The following is a 25532-nucleotide window of genomic DNA, read 5'->3' on the forward strand; positions in this document are numbered from 1 at the left end:
GCAAAGACGGCACACTTTGGTCAACCCGGAGATATACTTTAGCTTCCGCAAAGTCTTTGATACAGTGTGTGCAATGAAAAAATATTAAATGTTTATTATATATGTATTCTTACATCAAAATTGTGTTACAAATTATATGTTCATTTATGCTTTATATGTTACATTGCATAATGTGGCAATGACGTTTGTTTTTATATATTAAGAAACATTTTTTATAAATTCAGGCATATTATTAAAAGGAGGAAAACATCCACATTTAAAAATATTTTTTCCTAAAACAACAGTTTTTACATAAATTATAAATGCATTAGCAATAATGTTATTTATAAACATTACATTGTATGTTAATTTACATAACAAACGGAACACAATAATTACCTACGTTCACTTTAAATATTGGCAGTTGAATATTGTCATGCTGCCTTTTTGAACTTTTCTGTTAAAAAAAAAAAAAACTTAAATTCAGAAAGAATAACAACAATAGAAATTGTAGCCTACATTTACAGCCGACGGCTTGGCTGCCATTCAGCCATTTTCTTCAGAAATGTGACTGCCTCATTCTTACACCTTCTTTCTTTGAGGTCAGACTTCATTATGTGTTTTCATGTTGTCTGCAAAATTAAAGGTTTCAGTTAAAAAACACATTTTATTGATATGATCAATAAGTCCTGGCAACATATGTTTTTACATTAACTCATCAAAATAATTAAACCAATTTCAACTTTTGTTATAAGTTAGACGAGATTCAGTCAGTTTAACATAATTTATGTTATGACTTGCACAGGCTACTTAATTTAAGGCAGTAACTGAACTTAATTTTTTTAAGTTTAAAAATAGGTGGAAAAATATTTTATAACAGCTCACTCTTACCTTTGTATCTCCGTGTTTCCCTATGGTCAGCAGAACAATATGTAAACATATAAAAATAATAATTTACAGAGGTTAAAGACATGTTTAAAGCTCTAAATGTTTTTCAACAATGTGATGATAAACTAAGGTGGTTTGTGTGAGCACTCACTCTTTGAATAAATGTGAGTTGAGATGGTCATCACAGGAAGCAAAAGAAATAAAATCCAACGGAGGATAGACCAAACAAAGTTAAATGGAGCTGTAACATAGAATAATAAATTGTATCATCTTAGATATTAAATTAAATAATTAAATTAAAATATTCTGAAAGTACCAGTGGTGAAGTAATCCTCAGCCAGTTTGACAATGATCTTGTCTTCAGTCATGACCCCACACCAGTAGATTCCGTCCCCTTGTGTGAGTGTCTGTACAGAGATGGTGAAGGACATTCCATCATCTTGCACGTTTATATTGCCATTCTCCAAATCACTAACGCCTGGCCGGAATGAGAAGCCTGTACAGCAGCTTTCATCCTCAACATCTCTTTTGCACCACACTCTTCTGTTCTGAGATATATTCCTATTCTCATAGGGGCAGGAGAGTGTCTGCAGATATTCAGATGTGCTGTATCCTGTGGAGAAAAATATATGTTTGTCCTCTGTGAGATGGTAGTGGAGTTTGTCAGGTATAAAATACGAATTATGTTTATGTTAGTCTGTATGCGTGTATTGACCTTACCTATTAGGATCATTAGCAGAAATGCTGTTAGTAGAAGCATGATGGCTGAAATCAGACGGTGCTTTGAGTCTGTAAGGATGTACTGGTCTTAAATGTTGAAGAAGAGGAAACACATACAGGAAATAACTCGCCACAAACGCATTTAGAAGGAACATGTCTTTTACTTCTCTTAACAGCAGAATTCACTCTGGTCATCAGTGAATCATTTTCACATTCACAACTGTTTCAACATTTATTGTAAGCTTGCTGTCTTTTGCGCATGGCATATTACTGTATATATGAAACTCTTGGATCATTTCTTTATTTTTTCTGTTTCTCAATCTATTTTCATTTATTTTAAAATTCACACTAGCGTTTAAAAGTTTAATGTTAGTAACATTTGTTTACATATATCTCTTCTAATGCTCACCACGGCTGCATTTATTTGGTTTGATTATAATGCTTTAAAATGTGATGTCAAAACTGATGATACCACACAAATGAACTGAGGAAACTCAACACAGGGAGAGTAATCAAAATAAAATGGAACAGATGTAGAACTAATTAACAACCAAGGAAACTAACTAAGGAACACAGGCATGCAAAATTATTTGTAGTCAAATTTGTTTTCATTAATATCTTTTATTTCTTTCTTTTAATGATTATTCTTTATACATTATTATTCTTTTACATGTTATTGATTTCTTTAATCATTTTCTACTATATGCTCTGCTATGTTTGAATATTTCCAAATGTAAGATCTTTGGTGTCTCTTCTGGGCTGTAAGATCGAGTGGGTGTATTTTCCATCAAAATTTATTATGTGATGTACCTTCATATCAAAATATGTCTGTTTCTATCTCTGCAGATATGAGATAACGCAAGATTCTCTTAAAGGTCTTAAAGGTATCAAAACAACACCTCGTATATCTATTTTCATCTATCTTATGCTCTTATTTTATTCACTTCTGCTTCTCCTGCTTCGTCTCTTCTACCTCTGCTTTCATTCTGTAATCTTACTTCTTTTGTCCTTCTATACTCTGATCTTCACAAACTTCATCTTTTAGATACAATACTCTGGATTTTATTATAAACTATTATTTACTTGATTCATTTGTTTGTCTCTATAATTTTAAATTTTTACTTAATAAATATGTTATTCCTTATTTTAAAAAAATTAACCAAGATGGAGTGACTATAGCTTTACCATCCATATTCTGTTTAAGAGAACTCTGTAACATACATGTCTGCCCTGAGAGCAGAGTCTAAACTCTAAACTCTGTTCATTGCACAGCATTACTCATAGTTTTTAAATGCCAAGTCCCCTAGCTATGCTAAGTCCAGTCCCAGTTTTAATTGATTCTGAGTCAATTAAACACTTAACGTCCATTTCATATAGGGATGGACTGGTGCCTATTGAAAGAAAATCCTGTTAGGCTAACAAAATAAAGAACTGCTATAAGAGCAGTGAATGACCAAGTTGTAAGTTGTGATGGCAATTCAAATTTTGAGACGTTCTCTGTAGTGATTATATATACCTGCACACACACGAGGGAAGAGATGTTAGTCCCTCACATCAGTCAGTTGAGTATGTTTGCCCCTTTAGTGTCTCTCTTCATCCAGTGTGTTGGGTCTCTCAGTCTGTAATGAAGATCTGGTGGAGCATAGGAGTTCGACTCTGGATGCAGTTGTCTTTCTCTCTCTGCATCTCATGGCAGCTTGTTAAAATTTTTGTGTAAAAAGTGTTTTTTTTTTCTTTTTTCTTTCAGGATTGTTTTATGAATGCAAAATTCAAAAGAACAGCATTTATTTGAAATATTTTGATCAATTTAATGAATCCTTGCTGAATAAAAGTATTATTATTTTTTTAATCTTACTACCCATAAATATTTGAACAGTATTGTATGCTCTGTAATATTAGTGATTTTAAAAATAATATTTTATTTTATACCAATTACTTTTTCTAAGGATTTATTACAGACCCCGTGTTGTGCCGCATTTCACCCACAGTTGTGAACTTTTATTTTGAAAGACAATGTCACTCTTGTTCGTTGTTAATGATTGGATGAGCGGATTGTCCAACAGGAAGTCGTGATAGTAGACTGTAAGGTTGAATTGTCACGTGTAGTTGTTCAAAATGGTAAGTACAATATGTTTATACATATAATATCCTCAAATTTGTTCGACGTATTTGTCGTTTGCCTGTAGATCTTTTAATGCGCTACATAGAACAGGAATTTATCGAACTAGTCATTGCTTACCTCTTTGTGTTGTAGTGTGATCTAGCTCCATAATAATGAAGTGTGATAGATGGATGAACACATTAATAGTGTGATTTTTTTCTCCCCCTCACCCAGTCTGATAATAGAAAAATCATTTGCAAGAACTGTACAAGTGTACACTAATATTTTAAGCAGTTTCTCCAAATGTTTTGTGAATTGAATGTTCTCTGAACATGGGGTGGTCTTTAAAGTTTTGACGACGAGCTGGTTGTCCATGAAAATGTGGGTTAACACTTGCCATGTCTTAGAAATGATATTGCTTACAAATATTTCTCTTGTGCAGGTCAAATTTGGGGTCACTAAGATTTTTTTTTTTAAAGGAAATTAATACTTTTATTCAACAAGGGTGCATTAAATTGATCAAAAATGGTTGTAAATACATTTATAATGTTAGAAAAGATTTCTATTTTAAATAAGTGGTCTTTTGAACTTTCAATTAATCAAAGAATCCTGTAAAATTGTATCAGTTTCCACAAAATATTAAGTAACTGTTTTCAACACTGATAATAAAGTTTCTTGAGCACGAAATCAGCATATTACAATGATTTCTGAAGGATCATGTGACACTGAAGACTGGAGTAATGGCTGTGCTGAAAATTCAGCTTTGCCAACATAGGAATAAATTACATTTTAAAATATATTAAAATAGAAAACGGTTATTTTAATTTGTAATAATATTTCACAATATTACTATTTTAATGATTTTTGATCAAATGCAGCTTGGTGAACAAATGAGACTTTGTTTAAAAACATAAAATCTCTTACTGACCCCAAACTTGAACAGTGTATTTTCTACAATTCATATTGTTTCTGAACTGTATTTTGTGATGTAGCTGCGGCGAGAGGTGAGACTGAGAAAGGAATACCTGTACAGGAAAGCCCAGGAGGACAGACTGCGCACTATTGAAGAGAAAAAACAGAAGGTCAAATCTGCTTTAGATGGTGAGATTCCAGCTAGATAACCAACTCAATCAGTCACCTTAACTGATATATTATGAGGTTGTCATATATTATGCTGTTCTTATCTTGCAGAAAATCGTCTTTTACCCACTGAGGTTAGGAAAGAGGCATTAGAATTACAGAAACTGTTGGAGTTTGATGATGAGGGTGGAGAAGGTGACTCTTTTTCTGTCACATATATCAGAGTCCTGTTTTATCTGCTGCCATATATAAACATAATTTTTGATATTACATAGGTGTTAGCTCTCATATGGATGATGAGTACAAATGGGCAGGAGTGGAAGACCCCAAAGTTATGGTCACAACATCCAGAGACCCCAGCTCCAGACTCAAGATGTTTGCCAAAGTTTGTTAAATCTTATTATTCACATTTGACATAATGAATGCTTGTAGCCATGCAGATGTTTAACTTTTTGTCTACTCTAATTTGATCTTTTGTAAGTTCATGTTACCATAGTGATGTAAGGGAAATGTCGTCTATCAGTGGTTGTGGTTTATTTAGGTGGCATTTTTGTTTTGCAGGAAATGAAGCTGATGTTTCCAGGGGCCCAGCGTATGAACAGAGGAAACCATGAAGTTAAAACATTGGTACATGCGTGCAAAGCTAATAGTGTCAGTGACCTTGTCATAGTCCACGAGACCAGAGGCCAGCCAGGTATGGACTTTTAAAGTTTTCATGTGTGTCCATTTTGGATATGCATATTTGAGTATGTGTGTCAACGTTTGGTGTATTGTAAATGCCAGTCTCTCTACTTTCATATCAGTTTTCACTATAGGTACTTTCCATCTATTATCTATGTCTCTTTCTTCTTTAGATGGTTTGGTGGTATGTCACCTTCCTTTTGGACCGACAGCCTACTTCACATTGTATAATGTGGTAATGAGACATGATGTTCCAGACATTGGCACCATGTCCGAGGCCTACCCTCACCTCATCTTTCACAACTTCACATCACGTCTTGGCCGAAGGGTGAGTTATAAAGGAAATAATGTCCTTAGAAACAATAATAAAGTCAGTTTCTCACCTACACTATCATTCAGATGTTTGGGGTCAGTATTTTTAAACAAAAATAATACTTTTATTCAGCAATATGCGATTAAAAAAAAGTATCAAAAATTACAGCAAAGACATTATAGTGTTATAAAAGATTTCCATTTCAAATAAGTGCTGTTCTTTTGAACTGTCTATTCTAAAAAATAGTATCAAGGTTTCCACAAAAATATCAAGCAGCACAACTGTTTTCAACATTTATAATAAGAAATGTTTCTTGAGCAGCAAATCAGCATATTAGAATGATTTCTGAAGGATCATGTGACGCTGAAGTCTGGAGTAATGATGCTGAAAATTCAGCTTTGCCATTACACTAATAAAATACATTTTAAAATATATTGAAGGGGACCTATCATGCCATTTTTCAAAGTCTTGATTTTGTTTTTGGGGTCTACTAGAATAGGTTTTCACGCTTGACTGTTAAAAATACCTTTTTTTTCTCATATTTTACATTGTTGCAGCACCTCATTTCCCAGTCTGTCAGTAACGCTCTGTAGCAGTAACGGCTGTACCAGTGTTTTGTGATTGGTCAGCCGCTTCGAGCGTGTTTCAGAAATGTCACGCCCCTTACCATAATCGCAAGTTTTTAACACACTTACTAACACAACTCAAACAGGCCTCGCCCCCTATTTTGTTTATGCCTTGGGTGGGGATTATTCAATTGAGGAATATTATGACGTGTACATTCCTGAAGGAAAACTCAAGACTACAGTCAAGGCATTTTGGGGAGTTCAGAAACCGTGCTTACTGATATAGAGAATAACTCTGACTTTGTGCTTTGTAACTTTGCAGACCTTTTTCATGCTCAAATAGCAACATTACACACTAAAGAAAGCTGAAAAATGTAAAAAAGCAAAATAGGGCCCCTTTTAAAATAGAAAACAGTTATTTGAAATGGTAAAAAATGTATTTTACAATGTTACTGTTTTTACTTTATTTGTGATAAAATACATTCAGTCTTGGTGAATATAAGACACGACACTTCTTTCCAAAACATTAATCTTATTGACCCCAAACTTTTGAACAGTAGTGCATAGTATTTGATACTCTGTTTTAAATAAATAAACGTTATCATCTGTCATATGTACTTATAGAGAGAAAGAGACTATGCTTTACTGATGATTATTTAGACTCTCAATGCAACATCATAAAAACTTCTGAAAGCTTTATAATCTCTGACTGATCTGAATGATGACTATGTTTAGTAATGGCATTTAAGCAAAAAAAAACATTTTCTCTGTAGGTGTCCAACATCCTAAAGTATCTTTTTCCTGTACCCAAAGAGGATAGTAGACGTGTTATTACGTTCGCAAATACAGATGATTTCATCTCTTTCAGGTGAGTGGTGGTGTTAACTGCTGTAGTAAAGGTTTTGAGCAAATTTAGATTAAGAAGTTTAGTTTTGATGACTTTGAAATTACTTTGTATATTGCAGACACCACACCTACAAGAAAACCGACCATAAGAACGTTGAGTTGTCAGAGGTTGGGCCCAGATTTGAAATGAAATGTAAGCAACTCTTTAGATTAATTGTTTTAGATCAATTGATGTTAATTCAGAATGGGCACTTACGTTGCATATCTTGTATTTCATCTTTGCTTTTCAGTGTACATGATCAAGCTCGGCACACTGGAGAACGAGAATACCGCAGATGTTGAATGGCGGCACCACCCTTACATGCGCACTGCGAAAAAGAGGAAATTCTTGAGTGTGGAATAGCCAAATGTACTCTTCAGAAACTTGCCTTGTTCTGTCAGCATGGACATTTTCATTTTTATTCCACCTACATAGTGGTCTTTTTTTCCTCCATTTAATTGTGACATTTAAAGGATAGAGCAATTGTGTTCAATATGATAATATTGTTTGCTTGTTGACACTTCCTCAAATTAAATCTTTTGTACAGAATTTACCTGGAGATTAAAAAAAAAACCTTCTTTACATTTGTAGGCTTTGTATTATGCATTTATTGTTCCTTAATCTCTTCATTATTCCCTATAAAGTGGCTTGTATCGAGTATGTTTAAAATGAGTTTTTGCTTGAAACATTTTTGTTTGGTTTTAACAAACAAAAACATTTTGAATTGTATACTGAGAACGTATATAACAGTTATGTCGGTTTCTTTAATGCTTGGAAAAACTTTACATTCGTTACCCGCAGCACACGCCCCTTTCTCATTCCCTTGCTACAAAGTACCACAATAGAAGACCAATCAGCGCCGCGATTCACAGTTCTAGACCAATCAGATCGCGAGATTTCGCTGTTCCGCTTTCCCTGAAATTCTTTGCTGATCTGACTTGAGACTGAGAGAATTCAAGATGGCTGTCTCAGGTGAGTATTTACTCTGGAGCAAAAATGCAAAGGGAGTCTCGCTAACGGGCTGCATCGTTTGCAGAAATGTTACTCGCAGGTGTAAGTCGCTGTAATTCATAGCGTCGTGGCTGAAAAACTAAGATTAACTAATTTTTAAACTCTGAAACAGCATTAGCAACACTAGCTAGCTAGCAGCTAGTCGTCTAATCCCTTTCCGCCTCATGAAAGCAGCATTCCCTCTTTCAGAACTAAAAAGGCACCTGACAAGACTTAAGGATCTATATTGGGCCAAAATGCTTTTATACGTGTGTCATACTATTGACGAATATCTTGATAAATTGAGCAAGCTAAGAGTGCATGGCCTGTTATAGTAATAGAGCAGAGCAAATGATCAGGCACATCACTCTCAAGTAAACCCAGCCAGCTCATCTTCACTGCAGGCTGCTGCACATTTCTGTGGTTACACTTTCAGAAGGGGAGGTGTTTGTGTAAAACATCTTTATCATTCCCTGTCACCTCTGGCCTTTATACTGCAGACTGTAGCATGAAGTTGGGGTTTTACTCGATTGTTAATTTGCCTCTATAATTGTTTATATAGTGGTAGGGATTCTCTGCATTTATATATGCATCCTCAAGGTTGGGGAACAATATATATATATGTCATCTGCTTTATGGCTTGTATAAACTGCATTGGAATCAGTTGGAGATGTAATACATGTATTTGGTTGTTTATTACATGCTCGTCTGCTTGCTGTAGTATAACTGTACAGCACAAGAAACAGTATTTTGTCAAGTTTTGCACAACTGCAGTATTTTTCCACTATACAAAATACTTGTGGTTTAAGGTTGCGAAGACTGTATACTACATAAATGATCATAAAACGTTCAAACTGAAGTACTTGTTCCTACGTGTCTGGATTAAATGGCTTTATTTCAGAGTTTGATAGCCTTAAGACTTAAATGGTAGTCTTTAATTATAGACCAAAATGTTAAAAGTAGTAGTAATAACATTGGATTCCTTTATTTGGGGCATTTCCTTCTACATCTGTTTCTGATTGGTTTTATTACACTCAAAGACCAGTGTTAAATCGAGTCCAAGAATTTATTTAGGCACTTAAGCTCCACTGCCATATGGTTCTGAGTTAACAGTTTGCTTTTTCTTAATTCAATGTAATTTCAAATGGATATGCATGCAGAGTTTTTGTGCTTAACTTTGCATTGGAAATTCAAGTTTAGAGTGCCTTCTCACCAGGTTATCCTGTTTAAGTAGTTTCAGAAGCATACTTCTTGTTTGGGTATTATGTCCATGACATTCAGCTTGCACTTCTTTTAATTTTTTATGAAGGCATTAGCAACGACAAATTTGACATATTGCTGCTTTAGCATAAAGCACACTTTGAAATGTGCTGACAAGTTTACCTGTTGTATCATATCTATGATGTGTGCATGAAATGGACTCTAAAAGAGTCAAAATGCATCATCATACAATCCGCCATGTTGTCAATGTCAGTTGACCTATGGCATCAGTTTTCACTTATAGGGTTAGTTCACCCAAAAATGAAAATTTCCCCATGATTTACTCACCCTTAAGCCATCCTAGGTGTATATGACTTTCTTCTTTCAGATGAACACAATCAGAATTATATTAAATAATGTCCTGGCTCTCCTAAGCTTTATAATGGCAGTAAATAGAGGATGTGATTTTTGAAGCCAAAAAAAAAGTGCAACCATCCATCATAAAAGATAACCACATGGCTATAAAGCTTAGGAGAGCAAGGACATTATTTAATATAACTCCAATCTTATTCGTCTGAATGAAGAAAGTCATATACACCTAGTATGGCTTGAGGGTGGGTAAATCATGCGGTAATTTTCATTTTTGTGTGAACTATCCCTTTAACTACCATTCCCAAATCCTCTCCTGGGGTCTTAGATGCGCACTTCAGAATCTCGCAAGTAGTAGTACATCCTGGTACTATTTTTTACCTACTGTTTTATGAATACTATGAAATCATACATACTACTTGGCTCACATACTGTCGTTGGCCTACTATATAGCATGGAAGTAGGCATATTCTGACTCAGGGACTCAGCCTCCAAAACTATTTCGCCCGTTTTTTTTTTGTTTTTTTTTGCTGTTTCTGTTTAATTTTTTAATTGCTGAAATTATGGTACATTAATAAAATCATTGTAAATTCCACATTTTCTGATTTTTTTTTTTTTTTTTTTACAAAGAATTAATAAAGAGAGGGTAGTATGTACTTCAATGTACTTCAATGTAATGTATTTCAAACATTCTGATTTGTGTAAAGGTAATTTGAATATTCCAAATATTCGACAACAATCACACTCATACCCTCGCTATCCATTTGTGTGTTTTGTATGATATATGCTTAAGTGTTCTGGAACCATAAGGAACCTTTTTTTTTTTTTTTTGTACAAAAAATAGAAAGGATTTTTCTAGCTGTCTGTGCTAAGACCTTCAGTAATTCTCTTGTCGTCATTCATATATCTGTATGGATTTGTTTTTATGTCAACGTAGGTGTGAGAGAGGTTTTTACTTGTATATTTTGACACTAACACATACTGTTGTCCTTCCCAGGCTCCAGATGAGGGCTTCCTCCTGCTTTGCCCTGGTGTGTAAATCTTTCTTGCGGCTGACTTGAGTGTCAGTGCTGCCAGTCCCTCACTGCCCCTTTGGAGACAGCATGTCCAACACCTCCTCCTGTTCCTCCTCGGGGGAAACCAGCCCGGATGACACGCCCCGAGGTGGGGGCACCATCCGTGTCTACCTCCCCAACAAGCAGCGGACAGTGGTGAGGGTTCATTCACTGGAGTCTGTTCTGTTTAAAATGTCATTTATTGTTCTTCATTAAGATTTGAAATAGGCCTAGCTAACATAACCTGTATATGTGTACATGTATATATTGGTAATTAAAGGTTGTGTGTTTGTGATAATACGTTGATAACACAATGTGATCATGTGTTCAGGTAAACGTTCGGCCTGGGCAAACTGTCTATGATAGTCTAGATAAAGCCCTGAAAGTCAGAGGCCTAAGCCAGGATTGCTGTGCTGTCTTTCGCCTTCTTGAAGGGTAGGTGTCTTTAAGAAATTTGCCTTAAAATGACAAAATGTCTCATTGGTGATGTTTATATTCAATTGTTATCTTTCTTTGTTCTTCTTTTGCCAGCCGGAAGAGACTTACAGAATGGGACACTGACATCACACCCCTCGTAGGGGAAGAGCTTCTGGTAGAAGTGCTGGATGATGTTCCCCTTACAATGCACAACTTCGTAAGTGTACTTGCGCAACAAACTCAAAGTCAGCAAGGCTAGGTTCTTATTTTTAGGCCCTTTTCGGCTCTTGTTTTTTTGTTGTTATTGTTGTTGTTGTTTTTTTTGTTTTTTTTAAGTACTGTGCATGTTCTGGAAAATATTTGAGATTGATGCAAAAATAATCTCTGTGGTAAGTGGTATGATTATGATGAGCAAATGCAGATTACAGGTCTGAGTTCTGTTCAGCAATTCTGGGAACTTTAATTGTTTTAAATTGTAACTACTGAAGCTTTGATTAAATTGGTAGCACTTTACACTTTATGCCATACTTTTATTTATTGATTTATAAATTTTATTTTGCACCACAGCTCTAGAGCTGGGCGATATGTAAAAAATATTTTATCGATAATCGCCTTAAAAAATATCCCGATATCCGATAATATCGTCTACCCGAGCCACGCCCCGTCCGCCCCGCCCCGCCCCCATCGGAGACAACATAGCCGACACAGATCAGTTTGGTTGCACTTTATCTGAAAATAGCCTGCAAATCAGTAGGCATAAACTTAATGTAATTAAAGGTTAAAGGTTTGTTTTTCTTTTCTTAGTTTGTGCTTTAGTATAAAACGTTAGCTTTGTTGTTATGTTAGTGTTGTTAATCATTTCCACACTGCTCTTATCAAGTGTTTGAAATGAATTTCGTTTCGTGAAGAGAACTGTTGAACTGATCAGAGTTTAACGGAGTTCATTGTGAAGGTGGACATTCTGGTGGTGATTGTAAGAATCATGCATGTTGAGGTCAAATGTGTCATGCCTATTTTTTCTTAAGGTCCGATGTTTCTCTTTCATTTTTGAAAGAGAAACATCGGACATATTTCATTATGATACGTTTAATTTATTTAATTTTAACGCGTAGCGCTCTTTTTTAAACTTGTAGTTAAGCTATAATGTATTTGTTATTTGTCTAAAAGCGATTAAAAACAATTTGATTCATTCTGCATGACCAAAAACGGAAAGGTTATTTTTTCTCATGTTTTAGAGCTCCGATGTGTTCTTACATGCCTCTTATAACGAAATAAAAAAAAACATTATTTATTTGGAAAAATAAGTAATTACAAATGTTGTTTGTTAATTTTATTTTTCATTTATTTTGATAATGAACAGGCTGTGACGTCAAGCAGTGCTATTAACATGAGTGTGCTCGAGGCGCCGGCGTGATCACTTGAACTGCTTCCTTACACCAGTGAAAACAACTTAAAATACTAATTTTTGGTCATACATGAACTGTAAAGAGTTTAATTATATCTGTGTACACTCACAATAAAAACAAAACATTTTGTTTTTGTAAAATAAAGAAAACAGGTAGGCCTACCTCTTTCTTCCGTCTTAGTTTCCTTTTTGAACGTGTTTGTGTGGAGAGCGTCGCAAAAAAATTAATCACTTAAAACAGCATATGGCTTCAGTTTTCTTTTTCTTTCGTTTTGTAAATCCTATAATTGTTTAAGTGAATATATTTTGTGTATTTATTCCTTTTATTTAGGCTATATTTTGCGCTGCAGGTGCTTGATGTGAATCCTCCTTTTCTGTTGTTTGCGTGTGTAAAATGAAACCACTGGAAAACAAATTTTGTTACTTTTAATGAGTCATAGACATTTAGGCTATCCATTCTAATTTAATTTAGCCTTTTAATTCTGATTTAACAAACTTGTCGGTTTAAGCAGAAATGAACATTATTAGCGCCGCGGCTAGGCCTAGGTTGATGTCAATACACGAATCCAATATAGTCTGTTACACACACATGCGTGACAAAACTGTGTTTACGGGAATATTTTTACATAATTTTCTGTGTATTTGTCCACGAAATAACCTATGAGGCGGCTCTCTGTGCACGCTCTGGATGTGTGCGGAGCTCAGAAAACAGTGCGCGGGGCCTACAGAAGTGTTGTCTGCTTCATCTCGCGCTTGAATGTTTTAAAAATAAAAATACATTGTTAATAAGCAAAATCAAAATGCTAATTTTATAAAGAGTAGCCTAGGCCTATTCGATTCCTGGCCTTAAGTAAATGTGATTCCAGAATAGATTTTTTATTCCTAACCCTATTAGCTACTATAGGCTACAAAATATTTCATTTATGCTATTGCATGTGAATAAATATGTGAATGGTAACTACGGGACTATGTTAAATAAATTTGTATTTTTTTTTCTCGATATTGCAATTATCGTCTGTAACTGACTTTTATTATCGACATCGCGATACTTGCAAGACATCGTCGATATACGATAATATTGTCATATCGCCCAGCCCTACACAGCTCTGACATTCTAATAGAATTACTTTTAACAATTAATTTCACATTTGAGATTAACATTAGGTTATGATAAAGCATAATATAATAAAGCATAACATTTGCTTCACGTTATGTGTATTATGAACAAACATGAATTAACAATGAGCAACAGTAAACTTTAGAACGTTTAAACGTTTGGGGTCAGTAAGATTTTTTTAATGTTTTTGAAAGTAGTCTCTTGTGCTCACTAAGGCTGCATTTATTTTATCAAAAACACTGTAAAAACAGTAATATTGTTATATATTTTAAAATGTAATTTATTTCTCTTATGGCAAAGCTGAATTTTCAGCAGCCATTACTCCAGTCTTCAGTGTCACATGATCCTTCAGAAATCATTCTAATATGCTGATTTGGTGCTCAAGAAACATTTCTTATTATTATCAATGTTGAAAACCATTTTGCTGCTTAATGTTTGTGTAGAAACCATGATGCATATTTTTTTAGGATTATTTGAATAGGAAGTAAAAAAAAACAAAACTTTTTTTTTTTTTTTTTTAAACAATTTTTTGTTAATAATGTAAATGTCACTTCTGATCAATTTAATAAATCCTACCTGAATAAAAGTATTAATTTTAAAAAAATCAGTACTGACCCAAAACTTCTGAATGGTAGTGTATAAATGAACATTAAAGGGGACCTATTATGGAAAATTCACTTTTACATGGTGATTGAACATAAATGTGTGTCGGCAGTGTGTGTACACAACCACCCTATAATGGTAAAAATCCACCCACTCCTCTTTTTTAATCCCCATAAATCATAAGCAGTGTCTCAGAGCAAGCCGTTTGCAGACTCTACCTTGTGTGATGTCGCAAAATGCCCAGGCCCTGCCCACAACTGCTGATGGACTCTACCCTATTAGCATAGACCCCGCCCTCAGTGAGCTGTACACAGTCTGCCTTCTTTTATCTCCTTGCCAGAGCATTTAACAGCAGCATTCAAGTAAGACATGTATTCTTATAAAAGCTGCTAAAGTTAATTCACTCAAGAGCAGTGAGTGATTTTCTGTTTTTCTTTTGTTGTTTGATTCATATTAACAACATGTAGCAGTAGGTACTGTATATTACTCTGCTTTAACTTTAATACACAGATCTAATAAACACATGCGATTTCTTTACTTGCTTTACATTCACAGACATAACCGACTGTGTTTATGTGAACTGTGTGTTTTTGACATAACCTTGAGTGTATTTGACAGTTTGAGCGCAATAATATGTGAAAGAAAACTTTAATACTCAAAGGACGCACCGTCTGGCATCCAGCTTTCTGTGTGCGTGCTCAGAAAACCGTATATCAGAAGTTCAGACTGATATGGCTTTAAAACGCATGCAGATAATATGATGATGAAGAACTGCGATGTCACGTGAGCGTGACTGTGATAGAGATGATAATCAAAACCAAACAGATGTTTTAGTTTTTGGCAGAGTATCCAGACCAAGGCACGAGCTGTACAGGCTCCACCCTCTTCTGGAAAGATGAAAAATGGGCATTTACAGCATGGTATAATAAATGATCTGTGGAGTATTTTGAGCTGAAACTTCACAGACACATTCTGGGGACACCTGAGACTTATATTGCTGTTTGTAAAAAGGGGCATAATATGTCCCCTTTAAACTGTCAGTCAGCCAATCTTTCATCACCTGTAAATTTTGTTTTCACAGGTACGGAAAACATTCTTTAAGTTAGCATACTGTGACTTCTGCCACAAGTTCTTGTTCAACGGCTTCAGGTGTCAGACATGTGGGTATAAATTTCACCAGCACTGCAGCAGTAAAGTCCCCACAGTATGTGTGGACATGGACACCATGACAAAACGGTATGTTCCACGTTAAATTTTCTTGCATTATTTATGGATGCTTGTCGTCATTTTTGTATCACATCTGGTGTTCTGTTGCTGTCAGGTGTCTTCCTAATACAGAAGACTGCCCTTCGATATTGATATATCCGGCCACCAATTCCATATCACAGAGCGACATGCCTTTAACCTCAGATTCTCATGGGTACCTTTTCACTTCATCTATAAATACATGTATTCCTTCATCCCCAATGGAAATGTACCACTGACATATCCTCATTATGATTTACCCTTTTTAGAGAGGACATGCTGTCTTCTGGGTCAAGCTACCGTTTGATCATTCGAGGAGAGGATGGTCAGTCTCTTCAGAGGCATCGCTCCACCTCAACCCCCAACGTCCACATGGTCAGCACGCTGGAGCCTGGTGCTGCTGGCCTCTTGGAGGTTAGAGACCAGACTGAAGGCTCATTAAGTCCACATACATCTCCTTACATTGCCTCATTTTTTGTTCTAAAGGAACAGTTCACCCACAAATGACACCCTCGCCACTCTAAAAATATCTTTCTTCTGTCGAGCCCAAAATGGACAACAATGACAAAAAAAAAAACACCATTAAAATAGTTTGTATGGGAAAGAGCAGTGTCGACATTCATTTACACTTCTCCTTGTGTGTTTTACGGAAGAAAGTTTAGTCATGCAGCCTTGAAATTACAACAGAGTGAGTGAATGCATTTTGGATGAACTGCCCCTGTATTAGTATTAGCTTATATTAATATTAGTGGCTAGATACCAAATGTTAAGAAATGTTACTTCAGAAAATATGACTATGGAGGTTCTGCATGCCTCCTTGATCATCTCTCCATTGCATGTATTTATTCATTTTTTTCCCCCACTCTCATTCAGGAGCCATTCAAAATCTTCCCAATGGGTGAGTATTTTTTTTTTTTTTTTTCATATTTTTTTCACTTTGACCATCACTCACATGAGCACATTTCTTTTTTCACATGCTCACATTACACTCCATACATTTTTGTTTCTTGTCCATCACTGATTTGAATGACACATCTAACTACACCTTTTTGTATATGTGTGAAATGGCCCCCATATTCTGGTGTCTAGATTCTTCTCCCAAGCCTTCCACTAGCCCACCCCACCTAGGGTCACCAGGAAGAAAACCCCACAAATCCCCTTCCGAGTCCAAGGAGCGAAAGCAATCCTCATCTGATGATAAAAAGAAAGTGGTGAGTGTGTTTATTTGATGGGAACCCCAAATGATTTGGATTCATTACAGTCAGTGTTTCTGTTTTGTTGGTGGTTTTTAGCACCGGGGAGGTTACAGAGACTCCAGTTACTACTGGGAGGTGCACTCGCGGGAGGTGTCCATGTTAAAAAGGATTGGAGCAGGTTCTTTTGGGACCGTTTATAAAGGAAAGTGGCATGGAGACGTGGCTATCAAGATTCTTAAAGTGACAGAGCCCACACCAGAGCAGCTCCAGGCCTTTAAAAATGAGATGCAGGTTTTACGGTGAGTCATCTGTATGATCATATATGAAGGCATCAAAGCCTGTCAATGAACTTTAAAATAATAAGCAGTGATGCTACTGTACTGTCATTTTCTGCTTCACTAACAAATGTATCTTCAATTCAAATAATCAGATGTTCGATCTTCTTTCTGTTCAATATGACTAATTTGACTCTGTTGCTCCTCAGAAAAACACGCCACGTCAACATTCTGCTGTTCATGGGCTTCATGACAAAGCCAAATTTTGCCATTATCACGCAGTGGTGTGAGGGCAGCAGCCTGTACCGCCACCTGCATGTTACTGAGACCAAGTTTGACACCATGCGCCGTATTGATGTTGCTCGCCAGACTGCACAGGGCATGGAGTAAGAATTTAAGTTTTTTTTTTTTTTTTTTTTTTTTTTTTTTTTTTTCTTCCATATTGACAGGATAGCCTCTATCCTACATGTACCGTATTTGCTGTTCCAATTATATGGTGTTTGTTTATATAACAAGACTCTATAAAATGTTAATGTACACTACTGTGTACATTAAGGTGTTTTTTTTTTTTTTTTTACATAAGAAAATACTTTTATTCAGCAAGGATGCATTAAATAGATAAAAAATGACATATATAATGTGACTTAGCATTTATTTTAAATAGAAATCTTGTTCCTTTCAACCAAATAATCCTGATTCCACAAAAAAATAAAGCAGTGCAATGTTTTCTGAGCACCAAATCAGCATATTAGAATGATTTCTGAAGGATCATTTGACACTGAAAACTGGAGTAATGATGCTGAAAATTCAGCTTTGCCATCACAGGAATATTAAAATAGAATATATTAGGCAATATGAAATAGATATTGAAATAGGAAAGTTATTTTAAATTGTAATAATATTTCACAATATTACTGTTTTCACTGTATTTTTGATCAAATAAATGCAGCCTTGGTTAGCATAAGAGACTTTTATAAACATTAAAAAAAAAAACTTACCAAACCCATGCTTTTGAATGTTATTTAAAAGGGATAATTCCCTTACAGACATGGATATTTCCCCTCCACACATTCAAACCAACCAGTAATATATTACTATAATACCAACTAGTCTGGTTAAGCATGATCACTACATGCATCCTGAATAACTTATAGTGATATATTGTTTGCATTGTAATTTGGACTTGCGATTAACAAAGAACACCTGCAACTTCATAAAAACAACTTGAGGAGGTGCTCACACTAAAAGATAACACACTTAATACACCCTTTGTCCTTCTCTGAGTCACAGGACACACTCATACTGGAAAACAGCACAAATGTCCTCTTAAATCCACCAGTATTATTTGATTGTACTGTCTATTAGTGATGCTTGGATGTACAAAGCATAGATGGAGTGTGGAAACTTAATTCTTAATTTAATTTAAATCTTAATTTTGTAAATAATTTGGTACTTTTCTCTTTCCTTGACAGTTATCTTCACGCCAAGAATATCATTCATCGGGACTTGAAATCTAATAGTATCCTTTCTATAATGTATTAGCAGTGTTCTTGCCTGTATTGTGAGAGAGATCTGTTGCAGGATAGATCAGATTCAACCTATTTTCTGCCAGTAGATGGCATCATTGTTGCATCTTGTCATGTCCTAGTAGATTGCCAGAGACAGGCAAGTATAGGTCTCTGCAGGACAGTAATAAGAGTTACCAGATCAGTGGGCGAGGCCATAAACAGAGGGGCATTTTTGAGAGTGTTACCTGATTTGCCTACGTCACAGTGAGGGTAGGGTTTAGGGGTGGAGTCGGGTAAAGAATGTCATTTTCATTGCGTGATTTATAAACACCCACCAGTTTGAAAACACCCACAAATTCAGAAAAGCCCACTTTTGTTCCGCAGAGACCCCAGACACAAGACGGGTTAGCTGCAGCTCGGAGTAATGGGCGTGCCGGAAGATGAATTGCTACAACAGAAATTAAGCCCTAACCCTACCCCACACCCTGACAGATAGTTTTTGCAACCAATGAAAAAGACTTTTCTCTATGCCCCTACCTTTTGGCATGCCCCAACCTTTTGTTGCGCCCATTGCTCCAACCTGCAGATACCCACACTTGGATTGTCAAGCCATTGTTAGTCATGATGAAATACTTGTAAATAAAGAACTGTCTCATTTACCAAAATTATTTTAGGCATAAGATGTTGCTTTATTCTCCACTGTTTTACTTTATATCCCCATATCTACTAATAGATGTTTTAATACATATTTCTGCTTAAATTAATATAGGGCTTGTGGGTACTTGATGATGCAACGTTAGCCAGAAATACTTCCATATTTCTCAGAACAGCTCTATGCAGGCTAATAGTGTTGTCAAAAGTACCGGTACTTCGGTACCAAGTCGGTACTGAAATTTTTAAAATGTGACGATACCAGCATTTCTGTAGTACCGAGAATCCGGGTATATTCGGTACCCATGATAGGGCTGTGCCAGTATTTACTGTATTTACTTGAATATGACACGAGTGAAGCACAAAGCTTTGTTTACAAAAGAAATAATAGATTAGCAATTAAATGTGACATCGCAGCCATGGAAACATTTTGGTTCATGCCGAATGAGAGAGGTACGTGAGTCCATACATTTAAGCTTTGTATTATCACCCGATAAGCAGAGAATTTAAAAATATTCCATTAGTTATTCCACTGAACATGGAATCTCTGTTTTTTTTCCCAAATCTTCACTCACAAAGGGGATTGTAACGTTTCTTCCTTTCGTTCGCTTTTAGGCCTATTATAGGCTATTCGCATTCTTTACTGTGGTAAAGTAGAAAAAACAGAAACCTTTTTGCTTGCACGTCAGTTTCTATTTAACACAGTTTGTGCTTGTTATTAGACTTAATAAGTATATTTGTGTAGCGCGTTTCACACACGCTGGTGATTTTTACTTTCGCTTTCCCTGGCAGCGCTAAATCAAATATAGCCTGAATGTGTGACGATAGAACTCGCTCTTCAGACCTTTCACAACAAGTGTCAGTTACTTGTAACATCAAGAGATAAAATGAAGATATTATTAAAGAGAAATGGTCTCTTTCCTGCACGTGTCCCACATCCCTCTCAAAGCGCAGAGCAGTAGGCTATATGACGCATCTTAGTGTAGAAATAAAAAACGAATGTTTTTATTTTATTTTATTTATTTATTTATTTTTTTAATAATATTTAACTTTCTTATTATTTAGGTTACCATTATTTACCGATATTTATTTCATAGTTTTACAGGCTGTAGTGTGTCGTTTCATTGAAGGAATAGCTAAAATAAACACGCACGTCTGTTACAAAATGGATGTTTGAGCGTTTTTTATATATATATATATATATATATATATATATATATATATATATATGTATGTATGTTTATGTATATATACAATAATGTGTATGTATTTCAAAATTTATTTCATTGAGGTATAAACACACACACAAACATACACACACACGCTCCAAATATTTCTATGTATGATTACCATATTTAATATGCTTTTAAAATAGGCTATATAAAATAGTAAAATAGTTACAACAGATTTTGCTGTGGTACCGAAATTGGTACCGAGAACCGTAAAATTTTTATGGTATTGGTACCGACTACTGGAATTTTGGTACCGTGACAACACTACAGGCTAAGGTTGATGATTTATTGGAATAATAATGCTGATGCATTCTCCCTAGTGATGTTGCCCTAATAACTATGTGTTGCATTCTGTGTTCTGCATGATACACCTGAGCTCATGTGTCAGATATCTTCCTGCACGAAGGCTGGACGGTAAAGATTGGTGACTTTGGGCTGGCCACGGTAAAGTCTCGCTGGAGTGGCTCTCAGCAGGTCGAACAACCCAGTGGCTCCATCCTGTGGATGGTAAGAAATTGCCACCCAGAATCATAAATGAATCTAATACTTGCTTGCTTACAGTTTATCTGAATTAGTTTAATCCTATATTTGATGTTGTGAATTAAATTTTACAGCTTGTTGTTAAACTGTTGTTTTTCAGGCCCCTGAGGTGATCAGAATGCAAGACACTAACCCATACACCTTCCAGTCAGATGTATATGGATATGGAGTGGTGCTCTATGAACTGATGTCTGGGACTTTGCCTTATTCAAATATCAACAACCGCGATCAGGTCAGACATATGGCACTATCACTTTGCCATCTTGCACTTATGTAGCAGGAATTTGTGTATAGTTTAAGAATTAGAGGTTAATAGATTGTTCTTTTTAGGTTGAATTTACAGCCCAGAAACCTTCCGCTCAGACTGAAAATAGCTATGTTTCCATCCAAAGTTGTGAAATAAAGCACTGTTTCCATCCTATGCGTTCAAGAGAACAAAATAATCACTTTGTGGGAAATCGGCACAAAATATCTGTAAAAAAAAAAAAGAAGAAAAAAAAAAAGGAAGCTGCTTGTGCTATCGTGTGAGACTTCTGGGAGGTAGTTATACCCAACCATTTTGATGACGAACTTTGACTCAGGCATTTCAGAATGATCAATCCAACATTTTAGATGTTGTGCAATGAAATTGATTCGCTGGTTAGTCCAGTTATCCAAACACATCCACTGTTGAGACAGTCACATGACTTTTTGTTGCGAAAAAAATTAATTGGGATTTATTCTAAATAAATGGGATGTATTTGATAAATGTGTTTCAGTTGTAGTTCATGCATGTTTTCTTGGTGGTGAAAAATTATCCGCCTCAATTGAGCGCACAAGTATTTTTAGAATTTTTTTTTTAGAATTTATGTGCATCTTGTCATTTCCATTCAGCTTTTCTTTTCTTTTTTTTTCTTTTTTTTTGGTTATGTAATATCCCAAAAATTGACTAAAAGTAGGTGGATGGAAACATAGCTACTGACAATTGTTCAGCCCAAAATGACAATTCTGTCATCATTTACTCACTCTCATGTATGACTTTCTTCTGTGGAACACAGAAGGAGAAGTTTGCTTTTAAACTTTGAAATGCAGTGTTTGATTTTCAGTTGTCCTCTTCCTGTAGATTATTTTCATGGTGGGTCGTGGGTACTTGTCTCCAGACCTCAGTAAATTATACAGTAACTGCCCTAAATCAATGAAGAGGCTCATCATCGACTGTCTGAAATTCAAACGGGATGAGCGGCCTCTTTTCCCACAGGTGAGAATAAACCAAAGCTCTCTTTTTCCGTCGCACTGTGGATGTAATATTTCCAGCACTGTTTTGTCAGATAAAGCAACAGCCTCTCATGTTTCATCCCTGCTGTTCTTTAGATCTTGGTAGGGATCGAGCAGGTCCAGGATCTGTTGCCAAAAATCGAGCGGAGTGCCTCTGAGCCGTCTCTACACCGTGCTGTACACGCCGAGGACCTGAACCCGCTTCTCCTTCACACCACGCGCTTCCTGTGAGACTCTCAGAGATGATTCGCTCTTCTCCTGAATGCCGTGCAGCATCATTCCCAGCATGGAATCCTGAGTTCCTCTCATTATTCCACACATTCCTGAAAGCACCCTAATTATTTCATTGGTCCTACATATAGTCAAACACACATCAAGTTTATCAACTTATTCATGCTACCGTTCTTGTCTTTTTTGGTTTTTGGTTCCGGCTGCTCCTCTGTAAAGCTGCCTGTAGAGAATGTCACACTCTTTCTGGACCAGCTGCTTTCTAAAACTGAAGCATGAAATAAACATGCTATCTTACTACACTTATTGGATTTTGAAATCCAAGCATCATATCGGCAATGTATCGGCACAATCTTAATATAACCTCCTTTTTTGAGGTATATTTCAAAATGTGTTATGGTGGCTTACACGTTACCTTTTTTACTTTGAGTACTTTTTTTTCCCGCAGAACAAGCAAACCAGCATGGAGATTGTTTCTTTTTTTCTCTCTCTGCCTGTTCTCCTTGCTTGAACTTCATTGCCCAGAGATAGCACACTGTGATGGTTCCATTCATCTACATCAGTCACAGAGACTCTCTGCTCACACATTGGTTTGCAGGCAGTTGGTTTTAGTTCACAATTACAATCATGCGAGTTCATGGTCATAAACCCATTATAATTTTTCTGCCGTCTTTTAATTCCGTTATTTTTCAGATGGGAAATCTTATGGAAAATATTGCTTAAAATCTGGTGTCAGATTAGGTTGGATGTACATGTGACCTTAATAATTGTGCTGTGCATTTGTGATATTTAAAAACAAAATCCTTTTATTTGGCTTTACTGTTGGGCTTCTTTTCTATGTCGGTCAGCTTTAAATTGTGTAGCATAATGAAATTAAGAAAAAGGAACAAATTCTGTTGGTATTCTCAAAGCAGTGCACTTCCTGAAGTAACAGGGAAGGAAAAATTGATGATTTATATTCTTATGTTCCTTTGAAAATGAGTACATTTGCTTTCTGGGTTTATAAATGAATGACTTTGTTTTAAAATATTTCTTCTTAAAACTGAGTAAACGTTCACAAACTAAACTAAAATGGCACATGATGACCATAAGCAGGACTGGTAAACTAGTACTGACACTTCATCCCAATCTGACTTGTGAACTGATGCATTGTTCACACGTGGCGTTGTTAACCGAATGCCTCTGTTGCCTGTGCTGTTGGATGTTTGTACAGTCACTTTCTCTGAGTTTCTGGGAAACCTGTGTGAGCACAGACTTTATTTTGCAGTCACAGCAGCTTTAAGATGGAGTTACGGTTGATGTCCTGGAGCAGTTTTTGAAACGAAAAATACATTTCTTAAATTAGGCTGCTAACTTAAGGCCCGCTGCTGACCTCTGGTTAATCGACTCTGATTCTGACCAGTTTCAGCATTGAGTGAGATGATCAAACTTCAGATGCTCTTTCATTTCCACAGGGCTCTAGTAAGAGCAGACATTTCTAGCATTTCTTTCTAATCGAATTTGTGGCAACATGGGCTGAGGGAGTGTTTCTGGATGCTGTGTTCTTTCAGTTCATTGGTTCATTTTATTCACTAAACTCAAAAGCATGACTTTGAGGAACAGTTGTGCTGTTTAATAGCAATATTAAAGTTCTTATTCCTCCCATTCAGTTGGTTTCAATAGGACTGACTGAAACCTACAATGATGGGGCCTTATGAGATCTACATTTTCCATCTGTCCTTTTAATGGAGTCTTAATATATGTAACTTATTGTTTCATAACTGACACCTCTTATCTAGCAATATTCGAATGGGGCTGGGTCCCCCATTGAGCTGTACTCATTCCAAATACGATGCCTATGGAAAATTCATTGGGCGATTCTGTATCTTTTGTTCATGAAAGATAGTTTCACATCCCCTCAATGACTATTGGAAATGGGAAATATGTTGTAGTTTCAGACAAACCTGGCTATATATATATAATATATATATATATATATATGTATGTATATGTAAAACGGTTTGTTTTTGTTTTTTACACAAAAAAATCAGTTCCTCTGTTATTACTTAGAAAACAGGGTGTGTTGTGTGTAAAGTGTTTCTGGCCTCTTGTAGAATGATGATGTGGTACTCTCCAAGTGTAGAATTTTGCTAAGAAACCAGTGGTAATAATATTGTTCAGTACTAAAGGAGGTAATTGAGTTATCAAGGATTTGTAGATGGCACTATATGCTCTTCTCTATTCATAACGGTTGAGAAAACAAGACTATCGGTTTATATTTGTATACATTTGGATGCACATCTAGTTCTATTGAAATTTGTAATACATTTAAAGCTATAAACAAATGATATGGCTTTAAAACTACAGCTTGGAAACCTCCCACCAAATTCCAGCCTTACTCATTTTATGAGAAACTGTAACTGGTCCTACCAACTATGGATATTTGCAGCATTGCCTTAATGGCCTTAATGTCCCTCTAGTAGATACATTTGGGACAAATACATTCCCCCCCCCCCCCTCCCCCATATCTTTTTAAGCACCTCATTTGCTTAAAGCACACTTTTATAGTTTCCATTAAGCCCAAAATAAGATAATCAATATGAGATCCAGTTTCTGCTTTTGCACAAGGGCACGAATGCAAAAGCATGAACCTTTAGATCAGTGTACAAGCCACCATTTTTCAGAACAGAAAATATAACGAAAGATCAATTTTTGTTTAAAGAAAATAGTTTTGCATATTTTAGGTGAACTGCAATAATGTGTATAGTTGAAGAGGTCTATGGGGTGTTTGCGAAAAATGGTGTATTCTGCCGTGTACAGTTCCTTTTTTTTTTTTTTTTTTTTTTTTTTTTTTTTTAAGAAAAAGATTCAATTGTATTTGTTTCTATTTTTTGTGTGATGGTTCAAAAAGAACAAAATTATTTTAAAACATGTAAAGGAAATCTTAGTCTTTTTTTTTAGTTTTTTGGGTTTTAAATATTGTGGAGAGGATTTTGTTCTAAAAATAAAACCATTGAATTCTGATGTTTTGTTTTATGTATTTTTTTCAACTGC

The 25532-nt window shown here is 35.7% G+C and overlaps 3 protein-coding genes across 3 annotated transcripts; 2 read left to right on the forward strand and 1 right to left on the reverse strand.

The window, feature by feature from the left end:
- Window positions 1–69: 69 nt before the first annotated feature.
- On the reverse strand, window positions 70–1682 carry si:ch211-102c2.4 (uncharacterized protein LOC568178 homolog). Its single transcript, XM_051894362.1, has 5 exons — window positions 1588–1682; window positions 1184–1480; window positions 1019–1108; window positions 871–890; window positions 70–611 (listed from the first exon to the last, which is right to left on the reverse strand). The coding sequence occupies exons 1-5, from the start codon at window positions 1625–1627 to the stop codon at window positions 603–605; spliced, it is 456 nt and encodes a 151-aa protein (XP_051750322.1). The 5' UTR covers window positions 1628–1682; the 3' UTR covers window positions 70–602.
- Window positions 1683–3572: 1890 nt separating this feature from the next.
- Window positions 3573–7798, forward strand: imp4 (IMP U3 small nucleolar ribonucleoprotein 4). Its single transcript, XM_051894347.1, has 9 exons — window positions 3573–3705; window positions 4681–4789; window positions 4880–4963; window positions 5044–5153; window positions 5330–5462; window positions 5623–5777; window positions 7102–7196; window positions 7294–7367; window positions 7465–7798. Exons 1-9 carry the CDS (start codon window positions 3703–3705, stop codon window positions 7575–7577), a joined length of 876 nt encoding a protein of 291 aa, XP_051750307.1. The 5' UTR covers window positions 3573–3702; the 3' UTR covers window positions 7578–7798.
- Window positions 7799–8087: 289 nt separating this feature from the next.
- On the forward strand, window positions 8088–25502 carry araf (A-Raf proto-oncogene, serine/threonine kinase). The gene is made up of 16 exons (XM_051894345.1): window positions 8088–8186; window positions 10771–10984; window positions 11160–11263; window positions 11360–11462; window positions 15452–15606; window positions 15692–15790; window positions 15885–16029; window positions 16489–16513; window positions 16705–16826; window positions 16908–17110; window positions 17296–17472; window positions 18559–18605; window positions 20866–20984; window positions 21118–21249; window positions 22120–22254; window positions 22368–25502. Exons 2-16 carry the CDS (start codon window positions 10877–10879, stop codon window positions 22500–22502), a joined length of 1809 nt encoding a protein of 602 aa, XP_051750305.1. The 5' UTR covers window positions 8088–8186; window positions 10771–10876; the 3' UTR covers window positions 22503–25502.
- Window positions 25503–25532: the final 30 nt, after the last annotated feature.

This window comes from Ctenopharyngodon idella, chromosome 5 (genome assembly GCF_019924925.1).
Source record: "Ctenopharyngodon idella isolate HZGC_01 chromosome 5, HZGC01, whole genome shotgun sequence".
Lineage (NCBI taxonomy): Eukaryota > Metazoa > Chordata > Actinopteri > Cypriniformes > Xenocyprididae > Ctenopharyngodon > Ctenopharyngodon idella.